This window comes from Magallana gigas, chromosome 5 (assembly GCF_963853765.1).
Source record: "Magallana gigas chromosome 5, xbMagGiga1.1, whole genome shotgun sequence".
Lineage (NCBI taxonomy): Eukaryota > Metazoa > Mollusca > Bivalvia > Ostreida > Ostreidae > Magallana > Magallana gigas.
The window spans coordinates 20,556,082-20,582,629 of NC_088857.1; the positions used below are offsets into that span (position 1 = coordinate 20,556,082).

A 26,548-nucleotide genomic window follows, 5' to 3' on the forward strand; every position below is an offset into this window, starting at 1 on the left:
CAGGTAGTGTAGATTCATAGTTATGAAAATCATGACCCCCTGGGGTAGGGTGGGGCCACAATGGGGGATCGAAGTTTTACATAGGAATATATACAGTATATCTTTAAAAATCTGCTTCTCAGAAACAAATCAGCCAGAAAAGCTGACACTTGTGTGGATGCATCCTCAGGTAGTGTAAATTCAAAGTTGTGAAAATCATTACCCCCGGGGGTAGGGTGGGGCCACAATGGGGGATCGAAGTTTAACATATGAATATATAGAGTAAATCTTTAAAAATCTTCTTCTCAGAAACTAATCAGCCGGCAAAGCTGAAACTTGTGTGGAAGCATCCTCAGGTAGTGTAGATTCAAAGTTGTGAAAATAATAACCCCTGGGGGTAGGTTGGGGCCACAATGGGGGATCGAAGTTTAACATATGATTATATAGAGTAAATCTTTAAAAATCTTCTTCTCAGAAACTAATTAGCCAGGAAAGCTGGCACTTGTGTGGAAGCATCCTCAAGTAGTGTAGATTCAAATTTGTGAAAATCATGACCCCTGGGGATAGGTTTGGGCCACAATGGGAGGTCGATATTTTACATAGGAATAAACAGAGTAAATATTTAAAAATCTTCTTCTCAAAAACTAATCAGCCAGGAAAGCTGAAACTTGTGTGAAAGCATCCTCAGGTTGTGTAGATTCAAGGTTGTGAAAATCATGATCCTCAGGGGTAGGGTGGGGCCACAATGGGGGGTCAAAGTTTAACAAAGGAATATATAGGGTAAATCTTTAAAAATCTTCTCAGAAACTAATCAGCCAGATGATTCTTTATAATTATTAAGACTTTGGCCCCAGGACAATTCTTTGGCCTCACGAGAAGGTTCAGAGTTTGATGTACGTTTATATCCGATGTATAAACTATTGTTAAGGATCTTTTTGAGAACTGCAATACTCAACATATGACATGACTATAAAATCATCCTGTCAGAAAGGGGACTAATGATTATAAACATAAGAATATCCAGGGGAAAATGGATTTTATTTATACAGGATCTACATGTATTATTGTACATTGTCCAGATAGTTTGTATTATGACTCCATTAAGCTGATTTTATCATACCTATTGTTCCTCAGGTGAGCGATGTGGCCCATGGGCCTCTTGTTTGTCCTTGGTATCAATCGAGTAAGCTTACATGTAAAGAAGCAAAATATGTTCTAAATTATTCAAGGCTCAAGATTGTACCTGACACACCCTCAAGTACTAGCATCAGCTGATGTAAAAAGCAACAGTTACGGTACTTAAGTGTACAGGAGATAACTTTTGGTGTATAACAATTATCCTTCAAGTATTAAAAGCTTATGTTAAAAGAAACCTTAAAATGTGGTACCTAACACAAATGAACCATATCTGAACATGTCAGTAGTAAAATGCCTTCAGTGGACTTTTGTATTGACCGAAGAATTTACAACAGTCATCTTAAGAGATACACTCAAATGTGGTCCAGTATCAGAAATATCTTTAAAACTCAAAAGATATGGCCATCTTTCATTTTGCTTCCCAAGATCAAAGGTCACTGACAAGGGCAAGGCTATTTTGGATATCTCCATACTGCACAATAGACTTTATATTATAAGAGTCAAAGTAAGCCTCCATGATTCAACTCTGTTTTAAGTAAATGGGGGGGTTTTTATAGACCAATCCGCACTTTACAAAAGTTGTGTCCCTTTGCTGCCATCTTTGGGGAAAAACTGAGATTTCTCACAGTAGCCTTCATAGTTTATTTAGGTGTTTGTAACTTTGTCATTTCATATGAAAAATCCATCTAGGTTGTGCATTTTTATTGCCCCAGAATGGGGCAACCCACACATTGATGGAATACATTAAATGCAAGGAGATTTTCTATCGCAAGACGGCTGAGGACACCCCAGTATTGGTTGCATAAAGGGGGGAGAAGGTAGGGTTTTCTCTTTTGATCTTTGCAAAAGATCCAGTTAAGAGTAATGTTGTCATCAACCTCTGTTTAAGAATATCACAGATAGGGTGACTTATTGGAAAATAAATGAGGACTTTTTTGTTGAAAAATGCCATAAAATGTGAACAAGATGCAAAAGCATTGGACATATAAAAATGTCATTTATTACGTTAAATAAATGTTTCAAATGAAACAAATGGAAATATACATGTATAAAGAATTCACACTAATTTTTCTTAAAGAAATACAATCACTTGCACAGTATAAAAAGTATGCCAAAAAATTTAAAAGAAGAAAGCATTTTCACAATAAATTTCAAATACCGTTATTCATCTACTGGTGTATACAATAAAATGAGAGACTTTGAAACCTAAAAGAAAAGTACAAAAACCAATCTTGCATGCCACTGTAATAACTAATTTAACAAGAATTTGATTACAAGACAAAACATTTGAGATACATGCAATAAATTACTATACTGAGGCTTAAACTGACCCTTTCATGCCAATATTATATAGCGTCTTACTATACACAGATTGCTAAAAAAGAAAAAAAATGGAGGTTCCCTTTGTCCCAAAGTTGCAAATTTGTTTCACATTGTAAATGGCTTGCAAATATGAAGACTGCCACACAACCTAGCAGTTCATAGAGTGGGAGAACAGGCTTTTTCTCCTTCCTTTCAGTATCACAGAAAAGACCACTCAATTTCTTTTACTAGCACTAACAACTACACAAATTGGTTGTTTGGAACAGTAGAAAAGTCTTTCACAAGTTTTTTTTTTCCACAGTTCCATTAATGGTGTGCACAACAGATCTGATTTTCTACTTTTCTGTGTCACAATTGTTGTAGGTAGGGAGTGAATCTTTGACTATGATGTTTTCTGGCGTTTGCGTTGGGGTCCTAGGGGTGGACTTTGTTGACTGGCTAGGGCACGAAATGCATCGGCAATGAGATGAGGGTGATTCTGTATCAGAGTCTTCCAACCTGGAGTTTCCATTACATCTGTGGCGTGACTGTTAAACATACAAAAGATATTGAAACTTGTTCATTTTTAAATGTACCGGTATATACATATACCAGGTATTCCTTAATCTAATTATCGGTATAGCTCTATTATGACACTTGTCTAACAGTCCAATAATACATGTACTTAAAGTGTATCTATAGACATAACAACAAACAGGTGCATTAGCTAATTACAATGGAAAAATGTTTTTTAACTCGAAAACTAGGTCTTTGCCTCAAAAGGTTGCAAAATTCACACAGCATATGTAGCAAGCTTGCATAAAAGAGAATGACACATACATGCAAATGAAGATACAAGGGAATAGTTGACAGTTAATTTATTCTAACAAATAGATGAATATCTGAAAACAGGCCATTTAATGAAACACATTATCATAAATCCCTACCTATTGATGAAATCAATGGCATGTGTTTTTAACTGGTCTGCACTGTGTAAATCTGCTAGGACTAGCACCTCGCACGCGTTTTCTATCCAGAGACTGGAACATAACGCTTCTTCACACATCACTTTTAATCTGTCTAGAGCATACTGGAAAAAAAAGTAAGAGTGTAAATTAACATAGGAAACAAAGAGTGTAAATGTCATATTAACAAATGAAATCACAACAATATCAAAATTTTTATAACTTATCTAAACACTTCAACAATTACTATATTGATCAAACAAATGTACATGAATTTGGTAAAAATATTCAATCAATATATTAAATCTTCTGAAGTTCATAATTTAGATCAGAATAGAAACCTAATGCTATAACCTTCCTTGAAACCCAATATTTTCATATACCTGTAGCTGAAAGTTTTTTGTATTTTTTTTTTAATGCTTGATTAGAAAAAATGACTTGATACCTTGTCTGCTGCCGCTAATAAATCATCTGCCAGTCTGTCTAAGTTTGGAGCTCGTCCTGTGTATATAAAACGGAGCATTTCTCTCATGACTTCATGATCAACGTCTGTTATATCAACACGGTTCTGAAAATTGAATGATAAAAAATAGTAAATGCCAGTACATGTATCACTGTGATTTTTTTAAAGACTACAAGAAGATAGGAATTGCCCTTTTCTCATTTGGAAAGATGAAAACAAACTTGCTATTACATGTAAATCTCAGATTTATAACATGGTAAAATTTTACAAACACATCGTGAAAATGCTGAATATGAATAAAGAAGAAGAAAAAAGCTTTTCAAATATTAAACAGTACATACTTTTTTGCTTTCCTCCATTTCATGTTCAAACATTGCATTGAACACTGGAGATCGTGCTGTAAATATATATATAAAAAAATATCAATTCATGTATTTATTTGCCTTGATCAGGCTATACTTATAAATCATACAAACATGATGATATGTGTTATATTATTCTAAAATATGAGAACTACAGAAAGTAAAACTGTATAAATGAACGTATATAAGAGCTTTAAGTAAGGTTGTATTAACTGGATGTTAAAATTTGAGCGACTGAATAATATACCTGCTAACACTGCTTTGTGTGCTGAGAACTGTCTTCCTCCTAGGCACAGCGTTACATCACTAAATGAGGACCTTTCAAATAGGACACCCAGGTCATCACTGAGCTTACATTCCGGTACTTTAACTGGGGTACAATTAGACTGACCAGATACATTGACTGTGTCCCCGACTACTGACACCTGTAAAGGTACACCACATTTAATTATAACATCTCAAGGACATTCATAAACACTCATACATGTCTGTTGTTACGTGGAAAACATTAAGTACATACTTTAATAGTTCTTTAATTATTCAGATCTTGACAGACCTGTATTTGCATAGGATGACTATTTTTGAAATGTTAGTGTAACATATAATACTGTAAGCAAAGTAAAAAAAAAAAAACAGTTACTTAAGGTCAAGATCTAGTAAATAAAAGGTGCCTAGAGGTTTATAAAATTCATGATATAGATTCTTTCAATGATGCTTCATAAAAATAGCTTTGTTTGATAGGGTGTACCGGGGCTAAAATTCTTGGAAAACACAGTAAAAAATCAAGTTTTAAACTGTCATTTTTAATGAAATATGAAGGAAATAAGGAACAAATTTATGAGTTTTGTCCATTTTTGATTAATAAAATATATCTAGAATGCCTATAGTCTCTCCAAAAACGGATTTAAACAAGCTCTTGACCTCCTCTTTAAATTGATGTCAAATTGAATATAGGTATCGGGATTACTTTTCCCATGATTTAACAATGTCAAGAAATTGTTTAATTTTCTACATAATTCCTTTAACGCCGCAAAGTACGGGAAAAAGATTCTTCAAATCAATTATGATGTCATAATGATTCTACCACCAAAAACACATTCTGGAATCATTTAATAGATCTTGACCTTAAGTGCATCATTAAGAAAGAGGAAAACATATTTACTGTAATGGTCAGTTTTCATTTGATTTAGCCAGCTCACATAATAAATGAAAGACATATCAATTTTCAAAAACATGTGTTGCAAAAATAATTAAGGCTTGGTCTGTGTGGGTGGGAGCTGAAATGATTTTCTTTCCCTTCCCTTTAAACATAAAGCATCATCAACACAATTACCATATCATGTAGGGTTTTTTTAAATGGTACACTCATTTCAAATTTTTTTTCTTCTGACTTCACTGGATGTCACATATTAATTCATGACGTATTTTTATTATTTAACATATTACTGCATGTACTGTAGGTCACATTCTATTTTCAGACCTAGAACTGCCATTAAAATGTAATGTTTTTCCAGATTTACAGGATAGTCCTTGTTGCCACCAGTTCTTATCAGTATAAAATACCATTTTCTATTCAGAATTCTTCTTAATTAAATTGAAATGTGCACGGTACTTAGAAATCTGCTCCCTGTCTACCAACGACAGACTTGCTAATCAATGAAATACATTAAAACCTTTGATATTTGTTCATATGTACAATAATAATTAATTTGTTACGCAATGCCAATGAACTTTATTCTCATAAACAAAATTACAGTGTAAAGAAAATGTGTACGGTACTTAGAAATCTGCTCCCTGTCTACCAACGACAGACTTGGTAATCAATGAAATACATTAAAACCTTTGATATTTGTTCATTTGTACAATAATAATAAATTTGTTACGCAATGCCAATGAACTTTATTCTAAATAACATAATTAAAGTGTAAAGAAATATTTATGTAAATGTGTGCAAAATATTCAACAAAATATGAAAATTATTGCTACATATATGTACATGAATAAGTTACATATTGTATCACAATTGCTATAAGATGAAAGGGTAACAACAACAGTCTTCGAAATAACCCGGGAGTACGATGCCCGGGGCCTGGTAAATTTGCAGGCGGGCATGTAAAAATTGCCAAATTACATGCCCGGAGGACATGTGTAAATTTTCTGTCAATGTACAATATGTTTACTTGCCATTTCTTCCATCGTACCAAAGTTATTCGCATAACTTGCTTTGTGCAGTCTACATTCTTGGTACGACTTGTCAAATAAGCGTCAATCGTAATCATTGAAGTGTTTAGTTAAACCTACTGTATATATGTTTGCTAAATTACAAGACGTACATGTAACGGTAAATATAACAATTACGGGTTGGGCATGTAAAAATTTGAATGGGCTGGGTTAAAATGATGGGTCTACATGCCCAAAGGGCATGTGCTGAAAAAATTTTGTCGTGAAGACTGAAACAAAGATGAAACATTGATTGACCTGGCCCCTTCCTGTCATGTAAAAAAGCACAGGAGCATTGTATATCATAATAAGAGAACTGATACATGTACTATAAAATCCCACAGGCACCTGATGTTATATATTTTTCTCATCATAAAAAATATTAGCTGCAGGTCTGTAGCTCCCGGTCTGAAAAAAAAATCGATAGACGACCTGGGAGCGACAGTGCCACCCACTGAAAATATTGTATATTTATTGCGCACAAATGCATGTGCTGGTTTTGGACTGATTAACTTTATTTATACGCATATTCTGTGAAAACAATTAGTACCATTAAACTCTCCATGCAATTTATTACTAATATTGTCTCTCTTCTTGCCTCTGATAGTCTTTTAAACACCATCACCGGCCCCATAAAGTAAAGTGGTGCAGTTTGTTTACATGCAAAAATGGCGTCTCTCGATATCAATGTAAATTTAACATACTATTTTTTCGGAGGTCGGTAGTGTGCACCGGAGAAAGTTTGAGGCAGGTAAAGAGACAATATCTGTAGTAAATTGCATGAAGAATTTAATGGTACTAATTATTTGCACAGAATTTGCATATACAGTAAATAAGTTTAATCAGTCCAAAACTAGCACACGTTTTTGTACGCAATAAATATACAACTTATTCAATGGGTGGCACTGTAGCTCCCAGGTCTTCCATCCGAAATTTTTCAGACGGGGGGGGGGGGGGGGGGGGGGGGGGGGCTCCTGACCTGCAGCTTAATAAATATAGCCCTAGAAAAATATATAATGTCAGGTATCTGTGATAAATCCTTAGCTAAGATCTTGAATCTAAATTTTGAAGAAAAAAAACTTACCTCACAAAATATTGTTAGTTTGTCATCGGGTAAGAGACCGTTTGCTTCATCCATTAAGAAGTCCCGGCGTATGAACTTTTTAAATCCCCAGTCTTTTCCTTGAACAAATCTGTAAGCTCTCTGGCTCTCTGTTAAAAATATGATAATCTCCTTTGAGAATTCCAGAACATCTGTGATTTCTGAATGCATCAGTTGAATAGATTTCATTTATCAAAATATTATCAACTAGAAGAATGAAAAGTTTGATATAAAATTAAAAAACCATAATTACCCATTGCTTTTGTTTCTTCTCTTTTGGCATTAAGTATTGAAAATTTGAACTTGGCTCTCACTTCACTTTTGTTACATGACACTAATAATAAATACAGAGATAAATAGTCTTTGCTTTCTTCATCTAATCCTTTGGGATTCACACGTAAACACCTGAAAAAAGAAGATACAATGTAAGAACGTGCATAAGGATCCAAACTTCATCATGTGCATAGAAAATATGCGGTCAGTTTTGGGAACATTTATCATTGAATTCCGTCTGTTATTACTTCAAACAGATTTGATACAATCAACTTACCATTTTAGTTTGTCATTTGCGCCTGCTGAAAAAGTCGAGCTTTTTAACACTTCTCCCATTTCTTCTCTGCAGAAACTAAAGTTATTGATTGTCCATATGTAAGAAAACTTCACCACTTTCACCTGCAAAAGAGAATAGAATTTTAAAAAAATACTGTACAAACAATATCATATAATTATTACATAGAATAAAATCATAACATTAACATATTAATTCAAAAACAAATTTCACCATCTCAAACCATCCTGCATTTCTAAAGTGGTTATTATAATAGTTCATGTATTTCTAAGTAGTATTCCTGCTTTAAAGGATTACATTTTTTATGTGCATCAAATATCACAGTAGCATTTATAATATGATTATAAAGATTATATACATAAGACTAAATAACCTGTGTATAACACCAGTTCTCTGCGACAGGACATGTCATCTCTGGTGGAGGGGGTGTGGGCACCCTACCAGAGATGGAAATCCTTCCGGAGTGCTCCGGAGCGGAGGACGCTTCTCGATCCAGGTTGTCTATTTTTTTGGATTCACAAAGGAGAAGTTCTTTGGTACTGACTTTAATAATTCTGGAAACCTGGCCTTTTCTGAATCTGCTTAGAGAAACAATAGAGAAAAATTCATTAAAACACTTATTTGAAATGTGACAATTATTTGAAATGTATGTGGAATCATTCCAATTCAAGGTGGCTAAATACATGCACTTTTGTGAGTATCCACACCCAAAAACTTACAGATAATTATTTATGAAAATTTGTCCCCATAAATGTAGATTAAATAGCAATTGCGCATGTGTTGTGCTCTGCTTCGGCGATGTGCACTTAGACTCAATACAATAAACACTTTTATCCTCATCAACTGAGAATGAAAGCTGATGCAGCAACCTCATATAAGTTTTAGCTTTATCAAAACAAAAACAGGTGTTCTTTTATCCAAGCAAACACATTTTGGATGAAAAGGATACTAAAAATTCTCAGACTTCTCTATACACAAAATTGTGCAATAAATCACATTGTGTTCTGTAAAAATACTTTAATAACTACTTATATCAAAGAAGTTAATATCATATGCAATAGTATAAACTGATAAGACTTACTAACTTCCTGCTATACCTACACACTCAAAATATACAATGAAGATAGCAAGTCATGTATCATTCGTCCCCTTTACTTTAAAAGAATGGGGTTGGTTATTCTACGTAGAATAGATTGTACACTGAATGGGTCCTACGCAAAAATGTTTATGAGAAAATAATACATTACACCAAAAAATGATACACATTTCACGCGTGTATGGCTTTTAAAAAAATCGTCTGCTTTTTTTTTCAGGTCAACCGGAAGCTCATAAATAAAAAGCTTTTACTTTACCCATCGAGCTTTAAAATCCGAGGTTCCCACTCAAATTAATTCTTGATTTTCAGATTTTAAATACATATTGGTGTTTCTTTTAACATTATCTTAGTTTTTTAATTATCATGTTACAGCTGACCTGTCGATACCCGCTCTACTTTTAGTGGAAAAATTAGGTCAGAAAGCTCGTATATAACCCGCATAATGACTTACTTACCATTTTCAATTTTGTTTGATTAGTTTACATCTTTAGAAGTTGACATTACCCATCACACTCGAATATAATAAATAAAACAGCGACATTAAAGACGGGAATTTTCCCTTTCTTATAAAAGAGTAGATCTTGTTGTTTTTCAGCTGGTCGAGCATGCGTATTCGAGAAGCCTTTAGAGTACGATTTGCGAGAACGAGGTTTTGACCGGGAACGACTAATTGCTCAAAAGATCCTCTGATTTTAAATAAAATGGCACACTATTTGAACAAAGCGCCTTTATATCAGTAAAACATTATATTTATTTTTTTCATAATTATAATGAGAAAATATTTGTTTTAAAATAAATTATTAATGGATTCTAATGAAATATATCTATTATGCCAGTCACATTTGCACTGTTCAAAATAGCACCAGATGACATTATTGAAAATATGCAACTATTTCCGTGTTGGACATATTATCAATTCTCTTATTAGTCGGTGAGGTGTAGAGGTGTAACACTACTGACAAATCGGTGTAATGATTTTTTTTCTTCAAACAATTATACTTAAGTTTGAATCTTGCCAATTAATTTCGTGTAAATATTTAAGTTTATCTACACTACCAGTAAAATATATAGTGCATCGCCTTATATAGTACTGCAGCATAAAATAATTGTACTTTACACGAAAAAAGCGAAGTGATTGTAATTATAAGGGGTTTTTTTTTGGGGGGGGGGTCACAATCAAATGATATATTTTACACTCAATTGATTTTAAAAGCTCTCCTTTGTAAATGCTCATTTGAACTTACCAGGTGGCAGTAAATACAAAATTTACAACATGTCAAGTTGTCGTGTTATGAATTTTTGTCACATTGTAAATTTTGTATTTACTGCCACCCGGTAAATTCAAAAATGCCATACAAAAAAAAAATATTTATTAGAAAACTTTAATATTCATTCAACCAATTTAAATTAGATCTATAACAGATTAGTTCTAAATATGATAGTGACGATATAGTGTGAAAGTTATTAAAATATATAAATTAGTGATGTACCAGGATTAAAATTGCTTTTTATTAAGACCTCGGATTTATATAAATTCGAGATGTTGCTGAAACGTATTCAAATTGCTCGCACTTTTGGGATACTTGGTATTGAACAAAGTTTCATTTACCAATTAAATATGTCAGAAGGATATATAGGACACACGTTCTAATGGCTTAGATTGTCTTCTCCTTAATGCATACATTATATATTACATACACTTACTGCCATGTACCGTGAGATAAACATTAATAACAGTTATAGTACAAGTGACACAGAAATAAAATAATAATTTTAAATGTCTGCATGTTTTTGTATAAGTAAAGTAGAATACGGTCTTCACTTGTGAGAAGAAATGCAAATACATTCAAATATTTTTAAACATTTTTAATTCAGTTGAATAAAAGTGTGAACTGTTTATTTTTGTACAGTATTAATGTCAACAATAATAAGCAGATTTCAATAAAATATCATTCAATATGAGCCTTTTCATATGGCATTAAATAAAACGTTAACGATATATACGGGATAATATATCACAACATACACTTCGAAGTTTAAATCTGAATAATGTCTAGAACGGCCTAGACTGATCATCAGAACTCTTGAAAAGCAAAAAAAAAAAAAAGCAGAAAAAAACCAACAAAAACAAAAAGAAAAAAAGAAAAAGGCTTATTCCCAAAATAACAAAATAATCCAGGGAGGGGGGAGGGGGCTAGTATACCTATTACTAAAAAATAAAACTTAATTACCTACCAAATTTTTTTTTCCGAAGTCATGAAATTCCTAGGAGGAGGCTAGTATACCTATGACTCCAATTTTCATTATCACTAGGGCCTATAAATATTTCTATTTTTTAAGGTAAATTTAGGAACAATTATGTTTGCTGCGGGGAAAAGTGGGCGGGGGGGGGGGGCTGGCCCCTCCCCGATGCTATGTGCCTGATGGTTAGGTCTAACTTTGCAAAAAAAAAAAAAGTGGGGGACTGATTCCCCTACCCCCCCCCCCCCCCCCGGTTTAGACGCCTATGCCTACTATCCAGTCCCTTTCCTGGTTCTTGACGAAACAAACCGGGGGGGGGGGGGGTAATCAGATTGATCGAGCATTAACCTTGTAGAACGTTAACTCATGCAATAACTCTCAATAACGCTTAAATCACTTCATGTGACCGTTTGTTAACCTCCACGCATCTTCGCAAGCTATGGGGGTTTCGGTCCACTCCGCTCCCCATAAATCGAAAACCTTTGGCTTTTACAGATAACCTCCGCGCAGCTATAGAAAATCCTAATAATGCATGCACAGCAAGGCATTCACCCCGGCTAAAAACGACTGATCTCTGATCACCTAAAGATTCTAGAGCTCTCTTACATGTCTATCTCTCTTTATGTAAGAGAGACAGGTAAAGTTTGAACTATCATCCCCGCTAAAACGTATTATGGATTGGAAGGTGCTCGCTCCTACATGTTACACGAGCCAGGACCGATATTAAAGCCATCAGTACGATATCTATTGCCAAGTGTGTATTAAATATGTACTCTATAACTATCAGTATGAAGTGTATGTCAATTTTTTATTTCAAAGTCAAACCATGGATATAATTCTATATTTACATGGGTTGTATTATTGTTGTCCTCTGAAAAGACCAGTACATGTATCTCTTTACGAGTATAAGAGCTAGTAACATGGTATAAAGTTCTACGTCTGCACGCACTCGGGAAACAATGAATCGTCTGGGTTGTACAATAAGTATGCATGTCGAATGGGCTCGGGGTCTAAACTTGTTCTTGGCCCGCTGTTCAAAATGTTGAAATAAATATTGGATAAGCTATTGGGATAGCGGATTGCATATATATATTAGAATCAAGGTATTGCAAATTCTAGGTCACCGTAATATTATATATGCATGTTAATACTAATGTATATATGTCATTTAAAGTTCTATATACTACTTGATTGTTCTCCATTTATACATTATTGATAAATCTCTATTTATTTCCTTGTCATTCTGCATTAACTTCATGCGTGGATCTAGTGGGGGGGTGGGGGGTGGTCGGGAAAATGAAAATTTATGAAATCCACACAATAAAGTTACGGAATATATGCATCGGACCCCCTCCCCCGGCAATAACAATTATGGATCCGCGCATGAACTTAGTGGTTCTATTGTATAGATTTGATCATATTACACTAGCGCTATAATTATAAAATAATTTGTTGTTTTAAAGCATGTTTGGAACAAATTTTAAATCTAAAGAAGACATCAGCTTGACTAGCAAAACTATGGTACATTTTTTATTAGAAAATTAAATGACGATAGAAAATGTACATATCAAAATATCAAATCTCGCTAACATTTATGTTCCCTCGCTCACACATACACCACACACACGAATTAAAGCAACAAAATAGAGCATTCATGATAATAGGAATGGATAATGAAGGATTTACTATTATTAATTTCACAAAACGAAATATTTTTAACAACCCTCATTTACAAAACGTAAAAGCAAATATTACTGGAATAAACAGTAAAACGTTCAATGGTTAGAATAAAAACAGTTACAAATCTTATTTTATTCAAGATATGTAAAGTCTGGTAGCTATGTATAGCATAGTCACATTCAGAGCACGTTTTACAATCACATGTATTCATGCATACTCTCCAACAACAGTACGTACATTTGTACACTATCACTCATCATAAAATACACCATTTAAAAAAGCTACTAAAAAGTCTCTCAGCACTCCATGATAATGGTTTCAAAATAATTTGTGTTTTGAATGATTCACGGTATGGTATGTAAATGTTCGCCTGGATTAGCAGACGGTAACGAGGAATGACGTCAAAATGGCGAATAGAGTCACGCACAACACGATGGCGAGGGACTGCGTGTGCTGGTTCCCGGAATCGTCGATCCCCTCGTAACTCAGTCCGGTGGTAGTGTTGTCCAGCCGGATCATTCCTCCTACAAAGATAGTAAAAACAGTAAAGAATTAGAATCCTAAAATAATATCTCTCTCTCTCTCTCTCTCTCTCTCTCTCTCTCTCTCTCTCTCTCTCTCTCATTCACTCACAAAGGTACGAATGAGATGATCGAAATCACTAACATTATAACATTTTAAAAACCATAATTCGGAGCTTACCTAATGTAAAGTACACTGTGGGAGATTTTCGGCCCTCCCCACCATCGCTGTAGCCTGCAACCCTCACCGCATAAACTACTCCCTTCTGGATTCCATACAAGTCGTGGCTAATGGCAAATTTCGCCGTTTCAAACTGTTCTGCATTTCTGAAGTGGTCGTTAGCCTTCCAAAAATAAACCTGAAACAGACAAATTGAGCATAATATTCATCCATCATTATGTTTGCTGTAAAGCAGTTTATGAAATTCGGGATATCGACCGTTTCCTATAATTTGGGCTTTCCTAATCTATATAGGACAATTATATGATAATCACGTGAAGCGTGCAAAATTAACGCAAATGTTCCTCCGCATTTTGTAAAACTAAAAGGGCATTTTTTTTTTTAAAAACCCAGACTTAATTAGTTTTAAAAGAAATCAACCTCAATGACTGAGTAATTCACATCACAAAATATAAAATTACAAAAAATAAATAAATAAATAATCATTCATTGAGCATACTGTATGCAATATGACGTGTAAGATAGCTCAATTATAATCAGGAAATTCAACTCTCTTGACTAAGTTGTCTTGTCTCTGTACTGATCAGCCAAGGTCATTTCAGAATTGAACAGGACCACAGTACTGCTGAGATGGATATACTAATAATGTCGTCTGCTCTTTGTAGGTCATTATGTCGTCTGCTCTCACCATGTATCCTGACAGTGTTTCCTCCTCACGGCTCGTGCTGATACCTCGCCACGTGACTCTTACACTAGAGGAACTCAATGAGTGGACGTACACTTCCTGGGGGTAAAGCTTTGGGACTGCAAGGCAATATATAGATGGATACATGTATTAGTATTATAACGGAACACGTACGTGTTCGGTGTTTGAAAATCGATACACTACTTAGCATAACATTGTTTTTAATTAAAGATTTTCTGTTTTAAGGAAATACTATATAAGCAGTAGAATGATATATACTATTGCATCGATCGAATTATTTCTTTTGATCAACCCCCCTCCACCCCCTTCCTAAAAAAAACACCAACAGGGATCATCAAAATCTTTAGAAATCAATATGAAGGCTATTTATACATATCGATTGAGATATCATAGTTGTATTGAAATGTATATGTATTTTGTATTCACTTTCTCACTTCAATTCACTATATAACACCAGTAAACCTCCGGCGAATTACCTCTCTTGCGTTCAACGGCATTGCAATTAAATATAAGAAATCTAGCAGTATGTACTTAGTAATTTTCCATACCTTCGTGCAGCGTTTCCTGAATAAACTTTTCACTGAGTGGTCCCAGGCCAGCTGTGTTGAATACCTGGACCTCGAACCAGAAGTTTGTATCCGGGAACAGCCCTATGACAATGCCTTCCGAGACCTGGCCCTCATATCGGATATACTGCTTATATACCGGCTCATCGTCACCGTCCAGCCAGTAATTTACCTGGAAGTATTGGCATCCTTTAAACATTTCTATACAAAGACTTATTCATGACACATGCATTAAAACGCCACAAAAATGAAAAAAGAGAGACCAAAGGACACAAATACCGATTTCTCCAAATTCACAGAAATTAACCCCAAGACATCAAAGTTGGCACTACTAGTAAGATATCATATAAAAAAAATATTCATAGTCTAACTCTCAGAACAATTATTTTCTACGTTGCCTAATATTTCTTCAAGAATGTTATTGGCCCCACATATCCCCGTATCCCCATTAAAGCGTTCAGAAAAAATATTCTCGTAGATTAATCTTAGTTACGTCATTGATTAAACTATTGCAGAAGGGAAAGACGTAATAACCCACAATTTTATAAGTAGTTAAGACTGGAAGGAATCTATTCCTCCTTACCTGATAGCCCCAAACTTTTCCCTTCATAGTTTCCCGCGTGTCGGCCACAAGCTCCCACGTGACCAACATAGCTGTCGAGTTGTGGGCATCACAATATAGTCCTTGTGGAGCAGCTATTGGCACTGGAAAAGAGAGGGCCAAAAACCCGGTAATTACAGAAATGAGCGGTAGCGACACATGCTGAGAATGTCCCATTGATAGAAGTCTCAGAATTATCCCATGCCACAATGGTTATCTAGTACTTACTTCCCTCCGCCGAATACACCACGGCCTCTGTAGAATTTGGCCCCTTCCCCATGACGTTGTAGACCTGGATTTTGATTTCGTACTCGAGATAGTAGTTTTCCTCCCCAACCTGCACGGTCAGTCTGTCCTTGGTCCAGTCTTCGAACGGTCCCTCCTGAAAAGATGACGTTATAACATTTGATAAGAATGTCTTGCTATTGGTACCAACTTGAATATTTCTCCCAAATTATGGCCAGACAATACATTTTTTCTTCGTTGAATAGAGCAGAAGGAAATCGAGGAATACCACCCCCCCCTTTTTGAATTCCCAAATGTTGATTTGATGACGCAATATTGGATATAGTCAAGAAGATATATATAATTATATATATATATATATATATATATATATATATATATATATATATATATATATATATATATATATATATATATATATATCGTGTAATACGTGCAGTAATATCCCTAATCGTACCTTGCGCCACAAAGCGTCATACACACTGCTTGGTTTGTACCGTCTCCAGTACACAATGTAGCCAAATCCAGGAGCCCCGTGAAATTCTTGGTCCATTCTCTATGAAACAAAATAAACCAAAAATATTTAAAACTTCATAGGAGAAAATGGAATTCTTGTTCTAATGCACTAGAAGATCAAATCAACAGGACAACCAAAGAATCGAAGCTTGAAATATGAGATCAATGAGGCCTTATAGATATGCTTTTCAAATATGTATTTGTTGTATTTGACATAATCATAGAGCGACGTACATTCCACAAGATGCTGAGGTCCCCCACGCTGCCGTTACCCCCTACGATGTACTCAGAGTCTACTGCCACGTCAGGTGCTGCCGGTTTGGTCTCAATGAACGCTGTAACGTTAACGTATGTTGCTGATTATTAATCTCACATTTTTCACTGAGAGAAATTAAAGTTTCGACTAATTGTTCAATTAAGTTATAATTTTTTTTTTGAAAAAGTAAGATACTGGTTTGAATTGAAAATGGGAATATTAAATTCAGCAACAACACAAGCCAAAAAATCTTGTGTCCGTTAAAAGATCCATCACTAACGTTTCAACGCTAATACTTACGTGAAGGTACGCTCCAAGTACCGACGCCATATTGGTTGACTCCGGCAATTCTGAATCTGTACCCATTTCCAGGATGCAGGTCTTCCTCGATTTTGATCTGTCTCATGTCCTTATTTTGACCACCGGTCCCCTGTACGACGGTAAAAGGTTCTGGGTAGTCTGCAGAAAGAAGATTGAGACCAAAATCATAACGTATTTCAACGTACAACCAAAAAAAATGAAAACGCAATTTGAGAGTGTGGCTTACTTTGGGAAATGAGTTTCCAGCCTGGTTCGTATTCTATCTCTCTTTCTACAATAAAGTGGGAGACCCGACTGCCATGTTCAGCTCCCGGGAAGAAGGCCAGTAGGATGGAGTTGTGGGTCGCTGACCCGTCCACCCCCACTACACCGGCAGGCTCTCCTGGGGGTCCTGAAATAAAACAAAAGAAAATTAATGTTTGTTATCTGGGGAGTTAAAGATACTAATCTCTCTCTCTCTCTCTCTCTCTCTCTCTCTCTCTCTCTCTCTCTCCATGATAATTTATAGTGCACATGTGTACCACTAGAACTAAGTTTTGTTTTATTTAGATAATTTTATTTATGGTTACAAAAAATATATATGTAAACTTTCTATAAAATATAGACAATATCACACACATTTGTATTATCAAATTAATCAAAACGAAAGAAATTTCAGAAATTCAAAATTTCAGAAACTTAAAAAATCTACATATTGAATTATAGAAACAGAAAATTCTTACACATATATAAAAATGCACAAATTTTTATCTCTTCTACGACAATTAACAATACAGACCACACAGTTCGATAAATCATGTTTCTACGTTGCGAAATGCCAAAGGTAAATTTGATCTCGTTTACTACAGTGAATTGAAGAGCTCACTGCTGATTTCTCAATAAATGGTTGATGTATTCTTACCGTAGACTACCAGAGGGGTGGATTTAGCTTCTTGGTTAAGGGTCGTCTTGGCAATGCATTCGTAGACTCCCGCATGCTTAAACTGCGTCATGATGATGTTTAGCCCTGAATGGGATGGGTTGGTGTCCTATGAATAAAAATCAAGGCAATGTGAATAAGATGAAGTTTAATGTAGTGCCTCAGTCATATTTTACAGATGGTACATGTATAGGAAATGTGTTCATGAAATTGGAAATTTAACGGGCTTTTTAACCTTTCATCAATTTCCGTTTCAGCGCCATCTATATATTAGTAAAACTTGTCAATCATCTGAGCTACTGGGGCTATAGTTCAATTGATACTATTTTCTCCACATTAGTATTGCATTAATAAAATGTGGAAGCTTTTGTTGCGTATATATAAACTCCTGATGGTTTAGTTTGCATTGCCAATTATTTAAAAGCACATTATATACATGTATAAGAAAATCTTACTAATCTGTAGTGGAATTCTTTTTCAAAGTCGATCAGTTTCCCATTGAATGTCCACATGTAGACCAGGTCAAGGTTGATGTCATAGGAGGCTTTGCACGGGATGAACGTGGTCCGGTTCACCACCACGGGGTCCGTGTACGGGGGGATGGTGATGACGGTGGCGGCTGGAGGGAACATAGAAAAAAACTATATCAACCTTGATTTATCAATTTTGCAATCGTTGTATATAGTTTCCAAATCAGACTACAACTAAAAACCTAAAGGACTTTTAAGTGTCTTATAAGCTCGAATCAGTTTGTCAACTTTCTTCACAGTAGAGGATTTCCTGAAAACACGCGTTACTGGACTTTTTCAGATAAAAATTTTCTTATCACTAATTCTGAGTTTCACAACAAATATGACAAAGACATACATTGAATAACTAGTTGTCCGGTGCTCTTGGCAGCAGGCGGAATCCCGTTGTCTGCTATACATGTGTAGAAGCCCGCGTCTCCGTACGTCAGGTCCTTGATCTGCAGGTTCCCGTTAGGCATCAGTTTGATCCTGTTGCCATCCGGGCTAATGCTGATGCTGTTTTTTGTCCACGTGATCGTGGGGGCGGGGGCCGCCTCTGGCTTACACATGATGATTATCTCCCCATTCAAGGCACCCACCATGTGAGACTGTACAGGGTATTTTTGGAGAGTAGGCGAAAAATCTATATTTAAAAAATTGCATTTATTGTATCTCATTGTACTGGTGCCATGGACAAGGATAATCAAGAATACGGTCGTAATGAAACCAATCATGCATGTCTGATGATTTTACTTACATAGAACTCTGAGTTGCCCTGCAGACATGGCGGTGCCATGAACATTGGTTGCTGCGCACTGATACATTCCATTATGTTTCTCGGCCAAGTTAGGAATTGTAAGTATGTTGCCGGTTATGACTAAATCAGAGTTGACGTTCTCTTGAAGAATCTCCCCATTTTTAAACCACCTGTGAAAATCAAAGAATAGTCATGCATTACGAAATATATTTTCAGTCTTTACGTTGTAGCTATGTGGTAGGCATATTGACTGATTCAAAGAGGACCTACGTGTAGACAGGCTGTGGGTAACCCATGGCCTCACACCTCCAGGTCAGCTGGGAACCCTTGTCCACGTGCTGGTCTTCCAGGGGAATGATAAAGTACGGCACAGCTGAGGATAAATGGTAGCATTTCAATTAGTTGACAGATTTATTATAAGATATATTTGATAAACCCCAGATCAATTAACGTCTGAAATTCATAGGGCAGATTCTGTAAGTTAGGTACATGTATATGCACAGAACAGTTCAGCATTAACAAAGATAGACAGTTTGAGGTCCTCGCGGGCCTCCAAATAAATACTTTGCTCACAGTTAAAAAGAAACTCAGTTTGAGGTGCTCTAAGGTCTCACATTAAATTGTTTTAAGCATAATAGATATTGATGAAGCGCCCTGTTGTTACCTTCTAGTCTGAGGGCGATCATTTTACTGTCCCTGGCTTTGTTCCCGCGCTTCACATGACACACGTAATTTCCCTGGTCCTCTAATCGGGCGTTTTTAATGAGCAGAACTCGATTAAAGTCGGCCATCTCGGCGTTTTCCGGCATAGGTCTCCCCTCTCTGGTCCATGTATACCGCCACATCTCTACGTAGTTGTTGGCTCTGGAGAAAAGGTCATTTTTTTATTGATTGGTTGATTGATTATTATTATTGTTTCCTTTTCAGAATTGCTTATTCATTGATAACATTCGTATCACGTTAAAATATGAAATATAATTTTTCGACGGATATATATGAAGAAATTAATCAAATCTAAATTTTGCGTCTGCAATAAAGAGAAACTGTTAATAATAACCTGATTTAGAAGAGCTAGATATAAATGAAACTTACGATCCGTAAGCAAAACATTCCATTCTGACATTATGTCCCTTCAGAGGGGGTTTGGGGAACACATTGATGAAATCGTCTTGAATGTCTGGACCCCATTCTGTTTTTGGAGCTGTGTCACAGAAAATAAAGTAACATAGTAATTAAACTTATGGGATAGAAAAATCGGGATCAATGTCATATCCATCTTCATTTCATGAACATTCTAAGAAATTGTGTTCATATTTAAGCACAAAATACATGCTCATGAATGGGGCAATGAACCATTTCCGTCCACGTACCTTGGGCCAGCACGTTCAGTTTGATGGGAAGACTGGTTTTACTTCCGGACTGAATGTCCCCCACGTTTCGGGTAGTTAGACTGGTCAGGGAGACCTGGCAGTAGTAGTTGTTGTCGTCCACCTTGCCCACCTCAGAGAAGTACAGGTTGCCATTGTAGGACATGAACACATAGGGGGTCATCGTCTTGATGATGGGTCTGGGCTCTCCTTTCATATCTCTCATCCAGTTATACACCACAGCTGAATGCATCAAATTTTAATATGAATTAAATTTACATAAAAGTCATCAAAGGTGAAATAAAATCACACCGCAATATGTGCTAGAGAAAAAAAAAGTTCTGGGTTTCGTTAATATGTTTTGAGAGAATGAATGTTACTTGTATGGAACCAGACTTTCGGTAGGATGTACAAGTAACTTGAGAAATGCATAGATTGTTTAGTCTAAGCTCAAAAAACCGAGACAACTCTAACTTGTCATGGCTGAGTGGCCAACAGTGAAATAATACTGACATACGTCACATTGCTGTTTGACACAACTACCCAAAGTCAAAGCTCCTGTTAAAATTGTTCTAAAACAATGGGTGGGTGGGTCGATCATACTATCGATCGATCGATAGTTATATATAGAGGACTGACCTGGTTTATAAGCGATGTTACTGCACTGCATCACGGCTCCCTCGTATTCCGGCGCATTCACGTCAGCATCCTTTACGTTGGAAAACTCTCCTAAAACTATACAGGAATAAACATTAATATCCGGCATGGATATTGCCATGGTTCACTGTCTATCAAAATATATTATGCCGTTTAAGGTATTATCTCGAAAATGGTCTTTTAAAAACTTACAGCCAAACGAGATTTTGATAGGGTTGCTGAGAATGGCCCCAATTTCATTCTTCACCAGACACTGATAGACCCCGGCATCCATATTCTCGTCCGGATTCTCTATGGTAAATTTACCATTGGTCAGCGTGTAGCGGGAATTCAACGTCGAGGTTATCTGTTAAAGCACACACAAAACATTTCGATGAAAAAAATTCGGATTTATTACACCATTTATTTAATCGCTTATATTGGTTTGACAGTTAAAAAAAACTACTCACAGTTTCTGCGTTAGCCAAAGAATTAATAGTGGTATTGGAACCTCTGAATCTTTTCCATTCATAACTTGGCTGTGGGTATCCAACAGCAACTGTTTCTATGGTAACGAACAATGCCCTACTAATGACGGCCAAGTCCACGGGTTGCAGCTCAAACTTTGGCCCCTTTTTTACCTTGTCTAGTTGAGTATAAGGAATGCCATAATCTGCAAAATGTAGGGTATAAAGATATAGTGCAATTTATTCGACAGTTTTGGAAATATCTAAGACCTTTCTTTTGTTAGAGTATTTAAAGCAATAGCATCATGTCCTTTTTTAATCTTACAAATCATGATTATATTTAACACAGACAGTCCATGAATACTTTAAATAGAACTGAGATCTTTGCCTCTTTGATTGGGTCTCATAAAATCATGAACTAATTTAGAATATATTTATGATATTATTTTTTTCTAAGTTAAAAATGTTAACTTTGATGCCAAATATGAGATGTTTTATTTCTTTATTTTCTTTGGTTTATCAGTTGTCAATGTTAGACCACATTAGATTTTAAACTGGTTCTTGATGCATCAAATTGTTTAGGGGTTTTTTGCGTCGATTTTGTTATTCTATTTTTTAATAATTCAACTGAGAATCAATCTTACCAAATCCCCTCTTATCCAGGGTGAGTTTATAAGCCTCGGTCTGGCTGATTTCGCAGATATAGGACATTTCATCTAGCTTGCTGCCAATCGTCCAACCATATGACACACCTGAATAAAAGAGGCATGGAAATCACTTAATTGCTCAACATACTCACTTAAATATTTAAGTATAATTTTCTATATTGTCAAACTATAATTCAGGACAAAAAAGTCCCAAAAATGTTATAGCTTCGATATTAATCCGAGCTTAGTTACACATTACATTCACCGAATACGGCATCACAATTTCATTTTGTTTCAGTAATGTAATAAAGTTTTAATGAAATATTAAGTTATTCCAGTGGAATTTGCATAATTTAACTGTTATCCATGTGAAACCGAGCAATAAACGGTGTCAGGGAAATACATTATTTCATGTTAATATATTGCTATGTATACAAAATTAAAGTTTAATTTAATAAGTTTTGATTTTAAGTTTTTCAACCAATTTACACAACGATTGAATTAACTTTAAAAAGCAAGAATTCAGGGTTCAATGTCACCAACATTTTAAGACTTGCTTAACTGTTTTTTAAAAAGATAAGTGCACAAATCTGACGTAAGAAACTCAGGTTAGAGACTGAGAATGTAAATTTGTTGTTGAAAGTTGGATCAGCTATTAGAACTATAATATATTTTTGAGTATTTGTTTATGTTTATTACCGTCAAACTTGTACACAATAACGTCCTCCTGCCTGGCCGTGGGGGAGAGGTGGGTCTGGTCGTTGGGCAGCCAGAACTGCATGTCCTGGGGGATCCTGTTGTCGTTGGCAAAGTCTCCGTCCCACGCGTACATGGAGGGATTCTCCCGGCTCCGCTGACCGGTGGTTAACCACGTGTTTCTGTAAAAATAAAATGGGTTAAAAAATCATATACTATATGTTATTTTGATTAAATTGGTTACTAAGAACATAATGAATTGTTATCAAAGAAAGGAATCATTAACATCTGTGAATTTTAAAAATGTAAAATGTTATTTTAATTTGAGTACAATTATAGTGTATGTTATAGTATGAATCTTTTTTCGTTTCCGTTTTCGTACCTGAAATAATCATTGTTTCGGAGCCACCCATCAATAAAGTTATTTTCATCTCTTGATTGCACAGACAACAAACTTGTACCCAACACCTGTAAGAAGAAAGAAAAGGGTATCTAGTTTTCAAATGGGCCGAGTATAAATACATGTATGTCGTTGAAATGCATAGTCACCAGAAATCAATATCTTACCAAATAGTCTTAGTAAACACACACATACTCTCTCTCTCTCTCTCTCTCTCTCTCTCTCTCTCTCTCTCTCTCTCTCTCTCTCTCTCTCTCTCTCTCTCTCTCTCTCTCTCTCTCTCTCTCTCTCTCTCTTATGAAGGTGTTTACAAGGAAGGAAGTATAATGTAAAAAAAAAAATGCATGTGATTTATTCAAGTTACTTTGAGAGGCTTCTTTCACTTTCACCTACCGAGCACTGTTCCCTCGCCTTCTCGTAGCTTGCTTTGGGATCGAACACAAACTTATAGCATACATTACTAGAGGTAAACCAATCCGTTGGACAATCTAAAATAGGTTAATGAAATCAGTTGTAATCAAAATGTTTTCAAAATGTTCAAAGAATGCAATAAATTAGCTGTTCAGCATTCTGATAAATGGATGTGCTCTTAATGAACAAGTAAAAAGGAACGATCAATATGAATCGTAAAACATTCAACTGTTTAAAATGAAGAAATTTTTATTATATAAACATTTTATATTCGTCGAATGGTTTTTAAAATTAATGTCATAGTTTTACATTGCTAGAAAAATATAAATCAAGCCAATGATGGATTTACCTGTGTGGTTGAAATATAAATATTTTTCTTTAACATTTTCGAGAAAACACTAACCTTTCAATGCCTTGTAAATATTATAATAATGGAGCACAAATTTCAGTGCATTTACAATAATAGAAATGTGTGCCTTGAAATGAAAATAATTTCAATGAATATTAAAATGATGAATTTACACAAAAATGAATGTTACCAAAAATCTGTGGATTTACTGCATTTATTATTACAAGAAGGAGGAAAAGTGCTTCTTCCTACAAAAATAGAAACGACAGTATTAGGTATGGCATGAAAATATAAGTTGATTGCTCCATGCAAATCAGCTTCTGGTAAGTAAAAGTACCCAGTTGGAAAAGGAGATAAACTTCATGTGAATTCACCTTTTTTACGGATATGGGGCACTTGTTGGCCAAGGTCGATAACCAAAGCCTAGTTCTGTACAACCTTCATACTAAAACGTTTAAAACCACAAAGGCGTGTCGATTCGGCATTCATCCCTTTAACTTTTCACTCTTAATCTTGATAGTAATGTATATTAATAAAAAATATGACACAGTTTTCCATTGTAAGTATCTCTCAGCGGTATCAAATTTGATGCTGGCTCAGCAATATTTGCCCTTGTCATTTTTCGTCAATGTCAACGATGGTTTTATTTCCCTCAGAAAAAAACGAAAACAAGCAACACAACGTGCAGATATATTTTTAGAATGATGGACCATTAAAGTAATTTATTATTACATCCACAAGTTTAAAAGATGGGACGACAGACGTACTCTTTATTAATCAAAATTCAGTAATTAACCGAAAACACAGGGTACTGAGTAATCATTTTCCGATCTATATAATCCTTACCAAAAACTCAACAATACTGTCTTCCCACAAATACAATTTGATCTTATGGCTACTTTTAAGTGATCAAATTTTATTTTAAATAAACATCTGTGGAAAGACAATACCCTTAAACTTTATAAAAGTGCAAATATCAACTGGCCGCGCATACTTTCATAATACAAGACTAAGAACACTTTTTAAAACAAATCATTTATGCCTTCTTCTATTCTATTTTAATATCCTCTAACATGTTTGAATTCATTAGAGCTCTTGTGCATTTCTCAACTAAATAATTCATGCATAAATTATGCTAGCAAAAAAGACAAGCTAAAACGATTTTAGTTCAGACAAAGTTGTGAAAAATATCCCTTTGCAAAAAAGCGCACCCTATATTAGTCTTACATAAATCTACTTCAGAAATGCAAACATATTTATCTCACTTTCGCCGTGTTCTTTTCGTTTTCTTTAATTAGGACAACCACTAATTAACATAAAAAACAAAAAATACTGAACATTACAGCGCTTTGTTTTAATCCATAGTGGTCATCAACTATAAGTGCAGTCAGGTCGATTGAAATGGTTTTCAGGGGGAAGAAAATAAATTATTTTTAAAAAGTTTGAATCCTGTTGCCGTAGTATGTTTGATAAGCAACGCAGACCAACTGTTGACATGCTTTCCTATATGGCCTTAGGCTACATTCATCACGCGCGCCATTTTTATAGGTGAATCAGAAACATACATGGCGATCCTTACAAACTAAAAGAATGTCAGCCTTTTCTAATTATGTATCATTTTTTCATAACAACTTCTTATAAAGAATAATATTTAATGACTATTTAATGTTCGTCGCGTAATTATGCGGCCTTTGTGGGCTCTCGCTACTCGAAAAACATATTTTGCGATCCTAAAAAACATCAATCTCCATGAGTTATCGGAATAGGTGAAGGATTACTAGTATTTTGAACAATGGTGTTCAGAGATCACATATTAATTGAGATCACAAGACAAAACCTTCATCATAAACAGGAGCAAATAGTGAAAAAAAAAATAAACAGGAACTATAATTAGATAAGTCGATATATCAACGAACGTTATACAAACTACTAGGCGATGTACGTCCGTCACAAACATAGTAATGAGGGTCACTTGGAAGCAATGATTTCACTCAAAAGATACGAACCTTAAATCTAAAATCCATTTTCCCTTGAATGTTCTTTAATTATAGAAACAACAGTTTTGTTCGTTAACTAACTTCACACATTCATTAAATATCACAGTACCACTTCAGCTCGCGGAAGACAAATCACCTTGCCTTTAGCTTTTACACAAATCCCATAAATACTGTATAAATGAAAAAGTCTGTCCCTTCCGAATTCTACATTCTCGGATTCAAAATACTAACAAAACAGCACAGTATGTATCCAGATTTTCTTATATCCTCATAAGATTATAAACTCATTTGAACGGTTTAGCATCATGTAATGAGTTTACGCTCCAGTGAGCACGCGCCCTCTAGGGTCATAGCTGACAGGGCC

At 35.2% G+C, this 26,548-nt stretch overlaps 2 protein-coding genes across 3 annotated transcripts; both read right to left on the reverse strand.

Moving 5' to 3' along the window:
* Positions 1-2,684: 2,684 nt before the first annotated feature.
* LOC105324928 (speckle-type POZ protein) lies at positions 2,685-9,808 on the reverse strand. Of its 2 annotated transcripts, none has more exons than XM_034476177.2 (10): positions 9,650-9,808; positions 8,472-8,679; positions 8,081-8,202; positions 7,784-7,935; positions 7,513-7,640; positions 4,456-4,633; positions 4,188-4,243; positions 3,829-3,951; positions 3,366-3,508; positions 2,685-2,966 (listed from the first exon to the last, which is right to left on the reverse strand). In XM_034476177.2, the coding sequence occupies exons 2-10, from the start codon at positions 8,508-8,510 to the stop codon at positions 2,822-2,824; spliced, it is 1,086 nt and encodes a 361-aa protein (XP_034332068.1). In that variant the 5' UTR covers positions 8,511-8,679; positions 9,650-9,808; the 3' UTR covers positions 2,685-2,821. The 2 variants fall into 2 exon arrangements, with proteins under 2 accessions (XP_034332068.1, XP_034332058.1); XM_034476167.2 differs by having other exon boundaries at positions 8,472-8,676; positions 9,650-9,799.
* Positions 9,809-12,950: 3,142 nt separating this feature from the next.
* LOC105324927 (contactin) lies at positions 12,951-26,502 on the reverse strand. Its single transcript, XM_011424185.4, has 27 exons — positions 26,194-26,502; positions 24,378-24,435; positions 23,821-23,915; positions 23,410-23,495; positions 23,031-23,209; positions 22,329-22,436; positions 21,688-21,890; positions 21,431-21,584; positions 21,221-21,316; positions 20,585-20,824; positions 20,307-20,415; positions 19,879-20,078; positions 19,485-19,587; positions 19,215-19,384; positions 18,816-19,100; positions 18,404-18,567; positions 17,931-18,057; positions 17,256-17,420; positions 17,009-17,167; positions 16,687-16,787; positions 16,394-16,492; positions 15,919-16,072; positions 15,673-15,794; positions 15,072-15,261; positions 14,506-14,621; positions 13,818-13,995; positions 12,951-13,639 (listed from the first exon to the last, which is right to left on the reverse strand). The coding sequence occupies exons 1-27, from the start codon at positions 26,209-26,211 to the stop codon at positions 13,491-13,493; spliced, it is 3,828 nt and encodes a 1,275-aa protein (XP_011422487.3). The 5' UTR covers positions 26,212-26,502; the 3' UTR covers positions 12,951-13,490.
* Positions 26,503-26,548: the final 46 nt, after the last annotated feature.

What these genes read in the sequence shown, in the direction of transcription:
- LOC105324928 (XM_034476177.2), bottom strand. Translation starts at nt 8,510, where the DNA reads ATGACATGTCCTGTCGCAGAGAACTGGTGTTATACACAG. An exon ending in AGAAGAAACAAAAGCAATGG is followed by an intron (nt 7,641 to 7,783) that starts GTAATTATGGTT and finishes TATTTTTAACAG; the next exon opens with AGAGCCAGAGAGCTTACAGA. An exon ending in AACTAACAATATTTTGTGAG is followed by an intron (nt 4,634 to 7,512) that starts GTAAGTTTTTTT and finishes GTACCTTTACAG; the next exon opens with GTGTCAGTAGTCGGGGACAC.
- LOC105324927 (XM_011424185.4), bottom strand. An exon ending in TATTGTGTACAAGTTTGACG is followed by an intron (nt 22,437 to 23,030) that starts GTAATAAACATA and finishes TCTTTTATTCAG; the next exon opens with GTGTGTCATATGGTTGGACG. An exon ending in AAGAATTCCACTACAGATTA is followed by an intron (nt 18,058 to 18,403) that starts GTAAGATTTTCT and finishes TTTTATTCATAG; the next exon opens with GACACCAACCCATCCCATTC.